Below are 12,500 nucleotides of genomic sequence, written 5' to 3'. Positions count from 1 at the left end.
GTTTGCTGATGATCTGGTGCTTCTGTCACCAACCAAGGAGTGCCTACAGCAGCACCTAGATCTTCTGCACAGATTCTGACAGACCTGGGCCCTGACAGACCTGGGCCCTGACAGACCTGGGCCCTGACAGACCTGGGCCCTGACAGACCTGGGCCCTGACAGTAAATCTCAGTAAGACAAAAATAATGGTGTTCCAAAAAAGGTCCAGTCGCCAGGACCATAAATACAAATTCCATCGAGACACTGTTGCCCTAAAGCACACAAAAAACTATACATACCTTGGCCTAAACGTCAGCCACAGGTAACTTCCACAAAGCTGTGAACGATCTGAGAGACAAGGCAAGAAGGTCTTGCTCTTGCTGCGAGCGATTCCCTGATCCATTTCTATGCAGACGACCCCATTCTATATACTTTCGGCCCGTCATTGGACACTGTGCTATCTAACCTCCAAACGAGCTTCAATGCCATACAACACTCCTTCCGTGGCCTCCAACTGCTCTTAAACGCTAGTAAAACCAAATGCATGCTTTTCAACCGATCGCTGCCTGCACCCGCATGCCCGACTAGCATCACCACACTGGATGGTTCCGACCTTGAATATGTGGACACCTATAAGTACTTAGGTGTCTGGCTAGACTGCAAACTCTCCTTCCAGACCCATATCAAACATCTCCAATCGAAAATCAAATCAAGAGTCGGCTTTCTATTCCGCAACAAAGCCTCCTTCACTCACGCTGCCAAGCTTACCCTAGTAAAACTGACTATCCTACCGATCCTCGACTTCGGCGATGTCATCTACAAAATCGCTTCCAACACTCTACTCAGCAAACTGGATGCAGTTTATCACAGTGCCATCCTTTTTGTCACTAAAGCACCTTATACTACCCACCACTGCGACTTGTATGCTCTAGTCGGCTGGCCCTCGCTACATGTTCGTCGTCACTGGCTCCAGGTCATCTACAAGGCCATGCTAGGTAAAGCTCCGCCTTATCTCAGTTAATAATAATAATAATATAATAATAATAATCTCAGTTCACTGGTCACGATGGCAACACCCATCCGTAGCACGCGCTCCAGCAGGTGTATCTCACTGATCATCCCTAAAGCCAACACCTCATTCGGCCGCCTTTCGTTCCAGTACTCTGCTGCCTGTGACTGGAACGAATTGCAAAAATCGCTGAAGTTGGAGACTTTTATCTCCCTCACCAACTTCAAATATCAGCTATCTGAGCAGCTAACCGATCGCTGCAGCTGTACATAATCTATTGGTAAATAGCCCACCCATTTTCACCTACCTCATCCCCACAGTTTTTATTTATTTACTTTTCTGCTCTTTTGCACACCAATATCTCTACCTGTACATGATCATCTGATCATTTATCACTCCAGTGTTAATCTGCAATATTGTAATTATTCGCCTACCTCCTCATGCCTTTTGCACACTTTGTATATAGACTCCCCTTTTTTTCTACTGTGTTATTGACTTGTTAATTGTTTACTCCATGTGTAACTCTGTGTTGTCTGTTCACACTGCTATGCTTTATCTTGGCCAGGTCGCAGTTGCAAATGAGAACTTGTTCATCAAACTGATGGAAAGTGGTGATGTGGCCTACCTGGTTAAATAAAGGTGAAATAAAAAATTTAAAAAAATTAAAAAGCTGTGAATGATCTGAGAGACGAGAAGGGAACATAAAAATCCTCCGTGTACAACGTAGAACACCAAATAATGCATGCAAAGCAGAATTAGGCCGATACCCACTAATTATCAAAATCCAGAAAAGAGCCGGTAAATTCTACAACCACCTAAAAGGAAGCGATTCCCAAACCTTCCACAACAAAGCCATCACCTACAGAGAGATGAACCTGGAGAAGAGTCCCCTAAGCAAGCTGGTCTTGGGGCTCTATTCACAAACACAAACAGACCCCACAGAGCCCCAGGACAGCAACACAATTAGACCCAATCAAATCACGAGAAAACAAAAAGATAATTACTTGACACATTGGAAAGAATTTACAAAAATACAGAGCAACTAGAATGCTATTTGGCCCTACACAGAGAGTACACAGCGGCAGAATACCTGACCACTGTGACTGACCCAAAATTAAGGAAAGCTTTGACTATGTACAGAATTAGTGAGCATAGCCTTGCTATTGAGAAAGGCCGCCGTAGGCAGACATGGCTCTCAAGAGAATACCTGACCACTGTGACTGACCCTAAACAGAGAGTACACAGTGGCAGAATACCTGACCACTGTGACTGACCCTAAACAGAGAGGACACAGTGGCAGAATACCTGACCACTGTGACTGACCCTAAACAGAGAGTACACAGTGGCAGAATACCTGACCACTGTGACTGACCCTAAACAGAGAGGACACAGTGGCAGAATACCTGACCACTGTGACTGACCCTAAACAGAGAGTACACAGTGGCAGAATACCTGACCACTGTGACTGGCCCTAAACAGAGAGTGGCAGAATACCTGACCACTGTGACTGACCCTAAACAGAGAGTGGCAGAATACCTGAACACTGTGACTGACCCTAAACAGAGAGTGGCAGAATACTGACCACTGTGACTGACCCAAAATTAAGGAAAGCTTTGACTATGTACAGACTTAGTGAGCATAGCCTTGCTATTGAGAAAGGCCGCCGTAGGCAGACATGGCTCTCAAGAGAAGACAGGCTATGTGCTCACTGCCCACAAAATGAGGTGGAAACTGAGCTGCACTTCCTAACCTCCTGCCCAATGTATGACCATATTAGAGACACATATTTCCCTCAGATTACACAGATCCACAGATCCAATGTTGATAAACTCCCATATCTACTGGGTGAAATACCACAGTGTTCCATCACAGCAGCAAGATTTGTGACCTGTTGCCACCAGAAAAGGGCAACCAGTGAAGAACAAACACCATTGTAAATACAACCCATATTTATGCTTATTTATTTTCCCTTGTGTACTTTAACCATTTGTACATTGTTAAAACACTGTATATAAACATTATATGACATTTGTAATGTCTTCATCATTTTGAAACTTCTGTATGTGTAATGTTTACTGTTAATTTTTATTGTTTATTTCACATTTGTATATTATCTATAGGAGAGTAGAGGAGAGGAGAGGGTAGAGGAGAGAGTAGAGGGTAGAGTAGAGTAGAGTAGAGTAGAGTAGAGTAGAGTAGAGGAGAGGAGAGGAGAGGGTAGAGTAGAGTAGAGTAGAGTAGAGTAGAGGAGAGGAGAGGAGAGGAGAGGAGAGGAGAGGAGAGGAGAGGAGAGGAGAGGAGAGGAGAGGAGAGGAGAGGAGAGGAGAGGAGAGGAGAGAGGAGAGGAGAGGAGAGAGGAGAGGGTAGAGTAGAGGGTAGAGTAGAGTAGAGTAGAGTAGAGTAGAGGAGAGGAGAGAGAGGAGAGGAGAGGAGAGGAGAGGAGAGGAGAGAGAGGAGAGGAGAGGAGAGGAGAGGAGAGGGAGGAGAGAGGAGAGGAGAGGAGAGGAGAGGGTAGAGTAGAGGGTAGAGTAGAGTAGAGTAGAGTAGAGTAGAGAGAGTAGAGAGGAGAGGAGAGGAGAGGGTAGAGTAGAGTAGAGTAGAGTAGAGTAGAGGAGAGGAGAGGAGAGGAGAGGAGAGGAGAGGGAGAGGAGGAGAGGAGAGGGAGAGGAGAGGAGAGAGGAGAGGAGAGGAGAGAGGAGAGGGTAGAGTAGAGGGTAGAGTAGAGTAGAGTAGAGTAGAGTAGAGGAGAGGAGGGAGAGGAGAGGAGGAGAGGAGAGGAGAGGAGAGGAGAGGAGAGAGGAGAGGAGAGAGAGAGGAGAGGAGAGGAGAGAGGAGAGGGTAGAGTAGAGGGTAGAGTAGAGTAGAGTAGAGTAGAGTAGAGTAGAGTAGAGTAGAGTAGAGTAGAGTAGAGGAGAGGAGAGGAGAGGAGAGGAGAGGAGAGGAGAGGAGAGGAGAGGAGAGGAGAGGAGAGGAGAGGAGAGGGTAGAGTAGAGTAGAGGGTAGAGTAGAGTAGAGTATAGTAGAGTAGAGTAGAGTAGAGTAGAGTAGAGTAGAGTAGAGTAGAGTAGAGTAGAGGAGAGGAGAGGAGAGAGGAGAGGAGAGGAGAGGAGAGGAGAGGGTAGAGGAGAGGGTAGAGTAGAGGGTAGAGTAGAGTAGAGTAGAGTAGAGGAGAGGAGAGGAGAGGAGAGGAGAGGAGACAAGGAGAGGAGAGGAGACAAGGAGAGGAGAGGAGAGGAGACAAGGAGAGGAGAGGAGACAAGGAGAGGAGAGGAGACAAGGAGAGTGGAGGAGATTGGAGTGGAGTTGAGGAGAAGAGATTGGAGGAGTGTAGAGCTGAGAGGTGAACAGGAAAGGGAAGTAATTTTTTAAAATGAAACGTGTGTTTTGAAGTGAATGAGAGCAGTGACAGTACTCCTCTCTCCTTGTAGTACTCACGGTTGGCCAGTAGTTGCTGTTGTAGGGAGGTCATCTGGTTATTTAGTCTCGGTTGTACTCCCATCCCTGTTCTGCCCACCTCTCCACCTCCACAGGGTTGCGACTCAAGCCTCTCCTTATCCCAGGAACACTCATTCCCACCTGGGGAGAGACACAGACACACAGGTGAGGTGAGCTCCATGAAACAGACTAGCTGCTGAATCTTTGTGAAAACGGGGATACAATTATTAAATTGAATTAAATATTTTTTGTGTCAACTTTATATTTATACTTTTATCAACTGTCCTTTTATGTCCTCTATTATGGGGTCCCTGAGTGGTGCAGTGGTCACTACAGACCCTGGTTCGATTACAGGCTGCATCACAGCGGTCTAAGGCACTGCATCTCAGCGCAAGACGTGTCACTACAGACCCTGGTTCGATTCCAGGCTGTATCACAACGGGTTTGGCCGTCATTGTAAATAAGAATTTGTTCTGAACTGACTTGCCTAGTTTTTAATAAAAATATTAACTTTCAGATGAAGAAGAACGACCAAATGAACTGAAAACTTAGTTTAATTCTGTTCTGTCGTACTTTCATGTTTGACCCCTACTTATTTCATGTGACTGGTCTGTGGAGTTGAGTGGTAATGATTCCCATGTGACTAGTCTGTGGTAGTGATTCCCATGTGACTATTCTGTGGAGTTGATTCCCATGTGACTATTCTGTGGAGTTGATTCCCATGTGACTAGTCTGTGGAGTTGATTCCCATGTGACTGGTCTGTGGAGTTGATTCCCCTGTGTCTGTCTCTCTCTCTCTCCTCTTTCTCTGTCTCTCTCTCCCTCTGTGTCTGTCTCTCTCTCCTCTGTGTCTGTCTCTCTCTCCTCTGTGTCTGTCTCTCTCTCCCTCTCTGTCTGTCTCTCTCTCCTATGTGTCTATCTCTCTCTCCTCTGTGTCTGTCTCTCTCTCCTCTGTGTCTGTCTCTCTCTCCCTCTGTGTCTGTCTCTCTCTCTCCTATGTGTCTGTCTCTCTCTCCCTCTGTGTCTGTCTCTCTCTCCTCTGTGTCTATCTCTCTCTCCTCTGTGTCTGTCTCTCTCTCCCTCTGTGTCTGTCTCTCTCTCCTATGTGTCTGTCTCTCTCTCCTATGTGTCTATCTCTCTCTCCTCTGTCTCTCTCTCTCTCTCTCTCTCCCTCTGTCTGTCTCTCTCTCCCTCTGTCTGTCTCTCTCTCCTCTGTGTCTGTCTCTCTCTCCTCTGTGTCTGTCTCTCTCTCCCTCTCTGTCTGTCTCTCTCTCCCTCTGTGTCTATCTCTCTCTCCTCTGTGTCTGTCTCTCTCTCCTCTGTGTCTGTCTCTCTCTCCCTCTGTGTCAGTCTCTCTCTCCTCTGTGTCTGTCTCTCTCTCCTATGTGTCTGTCTCTCTCTCCCTCTGTCTGTCTCTCTCTCCTCTGTGTCTATCTCTCTCTCCTCTGTGTCTGTCTCTCTCTCCCTCTGTGTCTGTCTCGCTCTCCTCTGTGTCTGTCTCTCTCTCCCTCTGTGTCTGTCTCTCTCTCCCTCTGTGTCTGTCTCTCTCTCCTCTGTGTCTATCTCTCTCTCCTCTGTGTCTGTCTCTCTCTCCCTCTCTGTCTGTCTCTCTCTCCTCTGTGTCTGTCTCTCTCTCCCTCTGTGTCTATCTCTCTCTCCTCTGTGTCTGTCTCTCTCTCCTATGTGTCTGTCTCTCTCTCCTATGTGTCTATCTCTCCTCTGTCTCTCTCTCTCTCTCTCCCTCTGTCTGTCTCTCTCTCCCTCTGTCTGTCTCTCTCTCCTCTGTGTCTGTCTCTCTCTCCTCTGTGTCTGTCTCTCTCTCCTCTGTGTCTGTCTCTCTCTCCCTCTCTGTCTGTCTCTCTCTCCCTCTGTGTCTATCTCTCTCTCCTCTGTGTCTGTCTCTCTCTCCCTCTCTGTCAGTCTCTCTCTCCTATGTGTCTATCTCTCTCTCCTCTGTGTCTGTCTCTCTCTCCTCTGTGTCTGTCTCTCTCTCCCTCTGTGTCAGTCTCTCTCTCCTCTGTGTCAGTCTCTCTCTCCCTCTGTGTCTGTCTCTCTCTCCCTCTGTGTCTATCTCTCTCTCCTCTGTGTCTGTCTCTCTCTCCTATGTGTCTGTCTCTCTCTCCTATGTGTCTATCTCTCCTCTGTCTCTCTCTCTCTCTCCCTCTGTGTCTGTCTCTCTCTCCCTCTCTGTCAGTCTCTCTCTCCTATGTGTCTATCTTTCTCTCCTATGTGTCTATCTCTCTCTCCTATGTGTCTATCTCTCTCTCCTCTGTGTCTATCTCTCTCTCCTCTGTGTCTGTCTCTCTCACCTCTGTGTCTGTCTCTCTCTCCCTCTGTGTCAGTCTCTCTCTCTCTGTGTCTGTCTCTCTCTCCCTCTGTGTCAGTCTCTCTCACACACACAAACAAATGTCTGTGTTATTTCAGTTTTCTGAAAAGATCAATGGGTGGTCAGACACAATTTACCATCTTACACAGTCTCAGATTGATGAGATCTCTACTGTGTCCACGGACACCGATCATTGACCGCGCCGCTAATAGCAACCACAGAACCCTGAGGAATTAGTGACTGATTGAAAGATCACATAGCACGATGTGTACATCTCTTTTTCTCAAAATACTTTATACAGACTAAACCTCCCTCTCTGCCTCTCTCTCTATAGACTAAACCCCCCTCGCTGTCTCTGTCTCTATAGACTAAACCTCCCTCTCTGTCTCTGTCTCTATAGACTAAACCCCCCTCTCTGTCTCTGTCTCTGTAGACTAAACCCCCCTCTCTGTCTCTGTCTCTATAGACTAAACCCCCCTCTCTGTCTCTGTCTCTATAGACTAAACCTCCCTCTCTGTCTCTGTCTCTATAGACTAAACCTCCCTCTCTGTCTCTATAGACTAAACCTCCCTCTCTGTCTCTCTCTCTATAGACTAAACCTCCCTCTCTGTCTCTGTCTCTATACACTAAACCTCCCTCTCTGTCTCTGTCTCTATAGACTAAACCTCCCTCTCTGTCTCTCTCTCTATAGACTAAACCTCCCTCTCTGTCTCTGTCTCTATACACTAAACCTCCTTCTCTGTCTCTGTCTCTATAGACTAAACCTCCCTCTCTGTCTCTCTCTCTATAGACTAAACCTCCCTCTCTGTCTCTGTCTCTATAGACTAAACCTCCCTCTCTGTCTCTGTCTCTATAGACTAAACCTCCCTCTCTGTCTGTCTCTATAGACTAAACCTCCCTCTCTCTCTCTATAGAATAAACCTCCCTCTCTGTCTCTGTCTCTATAGACTAAACCTCCCTCTCTGTCTCTCTCTCTATAGACTAAACCTCCCTCTCTCTCTCTCTATAGACTAAACCTCCCTCTCTCTCTATAGACTAAACCTCCCTCTCTGTCTCTCTCTCTATAGACTAAACCTCCCTCTCCGTCTCTATAGACTAAACCTCCCTCTCTGTACCTGTCTGTATAGACTAAACCTCCCTCTCTGTACCTGTCTGTATAGACTAAACCTCCCTCTCTGTCTCTGTCTCTATAGACTAAACCTCCCTCTCTCTCTCTATAGACTAAACCTCCCTCTCTGTCTCTGTCTCTATAGAATAAACCTCCCTCTCTCTCTATAGACTAAACCTCCCTCTCTGTCTCTGTCTCTATAGACTAAACCTCCCTCTCTCTCTCTATAGACTAAACCTCCCTCTCTGTCTCTGTCTCTATAGAATAAACCTCCCTCTCTCTCTCTATAGACTAAACATCCCTCTCTCTCTCTATAGACTAAACCTCCCTCTCTGTCTCTCTCTCTATAGACTAAACCTCCCTCTCTCTCTCTCTCTCTCTCTATAGAGTAAACCTCCCTCTCCCTCTCTCTCTATAGACTAAACCTCCCTCTCTCTCTCTATAGACTAAACCTCCCTCTCTGTCTCTCTCTCTCTATAGACTAAACCTCCCTCTCCGACTCTATAGACTAAACCTCCCTCTCTGTACCTGTCTGTATAGACTAAACCTCCCTCTCTGTACCTGTCTGTATAGACTAAACCTCCCTCTCTCTCTCTATAGACTAAACCTCCCTCTCTGTCTCTCTCTCTATAGACTAAACCTCCCTCTCCGTCTCTATAGACTAAACCTCCCTCTCTGTACCTGTCTGTATAGACTAAACCTCCCTCTCTGTACCTGTCTGTATAGACTAAACCCCCCTCTCTGTCTCTGTCTCTATAGACTAAACCTCCCTCTCTGTCTCTCTCTCTATAGACTAAACCTCCCTCTCTCTCTCTATAGACTAAACCTCCCTCTCTGTCTCTGTCTGTATAGACTAAACCCCCCTCTCTGTCTCTATAGACTAAACCTCCCTCTCTGTCTCTGTCTGTATAGACTAAACCTCCCTCTCTGTCTCTGTCTCTATAGACTAAACCTCCTCTCTGTATCTCTCTATAGACTAAACCTCCCTCTCTGTCTCTATAGACTAACCCTCCCTCTCTGTCTCTATAGACTAAACCTCCTCTCTGTACCTGTCTGTATAGACTAAACCTCCCTCTCTGTCTCTCGCTCTATAGACTAAACCTCCCTCTCTGTCTCTATAGAATAAACCTCCCTCTCTGTCTCTGTCTCTATAGACGAAACCTCCCTCTCTGTCTCTATAGACTAAACCACCCTCTCTGTCTCTATAGACTAAACCTCCCTCTCTGTCTCTGTCTCTATAGACTAAACCTCCCTCTCTGTCTCTGTCTCTATAGACTAAACCTCCCTCTCTGTCTCTGTCTCTATAGACTAAACCTCCCTCTCTGTCTCTGTCTCTATAGACTAAACCCCCTCTCTGTCTCTATAGACTAAACCCCCTCTCTGTCTCTGTCTCTATAGACTAAACCTCCCTCTCTGTCTCTGTCTCTATAGACTAAACCTCCCTCTCTGTCTCTGTCTCTATAGACTAAACCTCCCTCTCTGTCTCTGTCTCTATAGACTAAACCTCCCTCTCTGTCTCTGTCTCTATAGACTAAACCTCCCTCTCTCTCTCTATAGACTAAACCTCCCTCTCTGTCTCTGTCTGTATAGACTAAACCCCCCTCTCTGTCTCTATAGACTAAACCTCCCTCTCTGTCTCTGTCTGTATAGACTAAACCTCCCTCTCTCTCTCTATAGACTAAACCTCCCTCTCTGTCTCTGTCTGTATAGACTAAACCCCCCTCTCTGTCTCTATAGACTAAACCTCCCTCTCTGTCTCTGTCTGTATAGACTAAACCTCCCTCTCTGTCTCTGTCTCTATAGACTAAACCTCCCTCTCTGTATCTCTCTCTATAGACTAAACCTCCCTCTCTGTCTCTATAGACTAACCCTCCCTCTCTGTCTCTATAGACTAAACCTCCCTCTCTGTACCTGTCTGTATAGACTAAACCTCCCTCTCTGTCTCTCGCTCTATAGACTAAACCTCCCTCTCTGTCTCTATAGAATAAACCTCCCTCTCTGTCTCTGTCTCTATAGACGAAACCTCCCTCTCTGTCTCTATAGACTAAACCTCCCTCTCTGTCTCTGTCTCTATAGACTAATCCTCCCTCTCTGTCTCTCTCTCTATAGACTAAACCTCCCTCTCTGTCTCTCTCTCTATAGACTAAATCTCCCTCTCTGTCTCTGTCTCTATAGACTAAACCTCCCTCTCTCTCTCTCTCTCTCTCTATAGAGTAAACCTCCCTCTCCCTCTCTCTCTATAGACTAAACCTCCCTCTCTCTCTCTATAGACTAAACCTCCCTCTCTGTCTCTCTCTCTCTATAGACTAAACCTCCCTCTCCGACTCTATAGACTAAACCTCCCTCTCTGTACCTGTCTGTATAGACTAAACCTCCCTCTCTGTACCTGTCTGTATAGACTAAACCTCCCTCTCTTTCTCTATAGACTAAACCTCCCTCTCTGTCTCTCTCTCTATAGACTAAACCTCCCTCTCCGTCTCTATAGACTAAACCTCCCTCTCTGTACCTGTCTGTATAGACTAAACCTCCCTCTCTGTACCTGTCTGTGGAGTTGGATTCCCATAGACTAAACCCCCTCTCTGTCTCTGTCTCTATAGACTAAACCTCCCTCTCTGTCTCTCTCTCTATAGACTAAACCTCCCTCTCTCTCTCTATAGACTAAACCTCCCTCTCTGTCTCTGTCTGTATAGACTAAACCCCCCTCTCTGTCTCTATAGACTAAACCTCCCTCTCTGTCTCTGTCTGTATAGACTAAACCTCCCTCTCTGTCTCTGTCTCTATAGACTAAACCTCCCTCTCTGTATCTCTCTCTATAGACTAAACCTCCCTCTCTGTCTCTATAGACTAACCCTCCCTCTCTGTCTCTATAGACTAAACCTCCCTCTCTGTACCTGTCTGTATAGACTAAACCTCCCTCTCTGTCTCTCGCTCTATAGACTAAACCTCCCTCTCTGTCTCTATAGAATAAACCTCCCTCTCTGTCTCTGTCTCTATAGACGAAACCTCCCTCTCTGTCTCTATAGACTAAACCTCCCTCTCTGTCTCTATAGACTAAACCTCCCTCTCTGTCTCTGTCTCTATAGACTAAACCTCCCTCTCTGTCTCTGTCTCTATAGACTAAACCTCCCTCTCTGTCTCTGTCTCTATAGACTAAACCTCCCTCTCTGTCTCTGTCTCTATAGACTAAACCCCCCTCTCTGTCTCTATAGACTAAACCCCCCTCTCTGTCTCTGTCTCTATAGACTAAACCTCCCTCTCTGTCTCTGTCTCTATAGACTAAACCTCCCTCTCTGTCTCTGTCTCTATAGACTAAACCTCCCTCTCTGTCTCTGTCTCTATAGACTAAACCTCCCTCTCTCTCTCTATAGACTAAACCTCCCTCTCTGTCTCTGTCTGTATAGACTAAACCCCCCTCTCTGTCTCTATAGACTAAACCTCCCTCTCTGTCTCTGTCTGTATAGACTAAACCTCACCCTCTCTCTCTCTATAGACTAAACCTCCCTCTCTGTCTCTGTCTGTATAGACTAAACCCCCCTCTCTGTCTCTATAGACTAAACCTCCCTCTCTGTCTCTGTCTGTATAGACTAAACCTCCCTCTCTGTCTCTGTCTCTATAGACTAAACCTCCCTCTCTGTATCTCTCTCTATAGACTAAACCTCCCTCTCTGTCTCTATAGACTAACCCTCCCTCTCTGTCTCTATAGACTAAACCTCCCTCTCTGTACCTGTCTGTATAGACTAAACCTCCCTCTCTGTCTCTCGCTCTATAGACTAAACCTCCCTCTCTGTCTCTATAGAATAAACCTCCCTCTCTGTCTCTGTCTCTATAGACGAAACCTCCCTCTCTGTCTCTATAGACTAAACCTCCCTCTCTGTCTCTGTCTCTATAGACTAATCCTCCCTCTCTGTCTCTCTCTCTATAGACTAAACCTCCCTCTCTGTCTCTCTCTCTATAGACTAAATCTCCCTCTCTGTCTCTGTCTCTATAGACTAAACCTCCCTCTCTCTACTCTATAGACTAAACCTCCCTCTCCCCTCCCTCCCTCCTCTCCACCTCCCTCCCTCCTCTCCATACCTCCCTCCCTCCTCTCCCCCTCCCTCCCTCCCTCCCTCCTCTCCCTCCCTCCCTCCCTCCCTCCCTCCCTCCTCCCTCCCTCCCTCCCTCCCTCCTCTCCCCCTCCCTCCCTCCCTCCCTCCTCTCCCCCTCCCTCCCTCCCTCCCTCCTCTCCCCCTCCCTCCCTCCTCTCCCTCCCCTCCCTCCCTCCCTCCCTCCCCCCTCCCCCTCCCTCCCTCCCTCCTCTCCACCTCCCTCCCTCCTCTCCCCTCCCTCCCCCCCTCCCCCTCCTCTCCCCCTCCCTCCCTCCCTCCCTCCTCTCCACCTCCCTCCTCCTCTCCCCTCCCTCCCTCCTCTCCCCCTCCCTCCCTCCCTCCCTCCCCTCCCTCCACTCTCCCTCCCTCCCTCCTCTCCCTCCCTCCCTCCTCCTCTCCCTCCCTCCCTCCCTCTCCCTCCCTCCCTCCTCTCTCCCTCCCTCCCTCCTCTCCCCCTCCCTCCCTCCACTCTCCCTCCCTCCCTCCTCCTCCCCCTCCCTCCCTCCCCCTCCTCTCCACCTCCCTCCCTCCTCTCCCCCTCCCTCCCTCCTCTCC

General features: G+C 47.8%; 1 protein-coding gene across 2 annotated transcripts in view; it reads right to left on the bottom strand.

Annotated features, from left to right (window-relative positions):
• Positions 1-12,500, bottom strand: part of LOC124007813 (dachshund homolog 2-like) — a 26,750-nt gene that overhangs the window by 9,292 nt on the left and 4,958 nt on the right. For both annotated transcript variants that reach the window (XM_046318588.1, XM_046318589.1), the window contains exon 2: positions 4,424-4,564. In XM_046318588.1, coding sequence (XP_046174544.1) covers positions 4,424-4,564 — 141 coding nt within the window. The remainder of the gene's footprint in view (positions 1-4,423; positions 4,565-12,500) is intronic.

Source organism: Oncorhynchus gorbuscha, linkage group LG21, assembly GCF_021184085.1.
Source record: "Oncorhynchus gorbuscha isolate QuinsamMale2020 ecotype Even-year linkage group LG21, OgorEven_v1.0, whole genome shotgun sequence".
Taxonomy (NCBI): Eukaryota; Metazoa; Chordata; class Actinopteri; order Salmoniformes; family Salmonidae; genus Oncorhynchus; species Oncorhynchus gorbuscha.
This window is presented reverse-complemented; position numbering and strand designations above follow the sequence as displayed.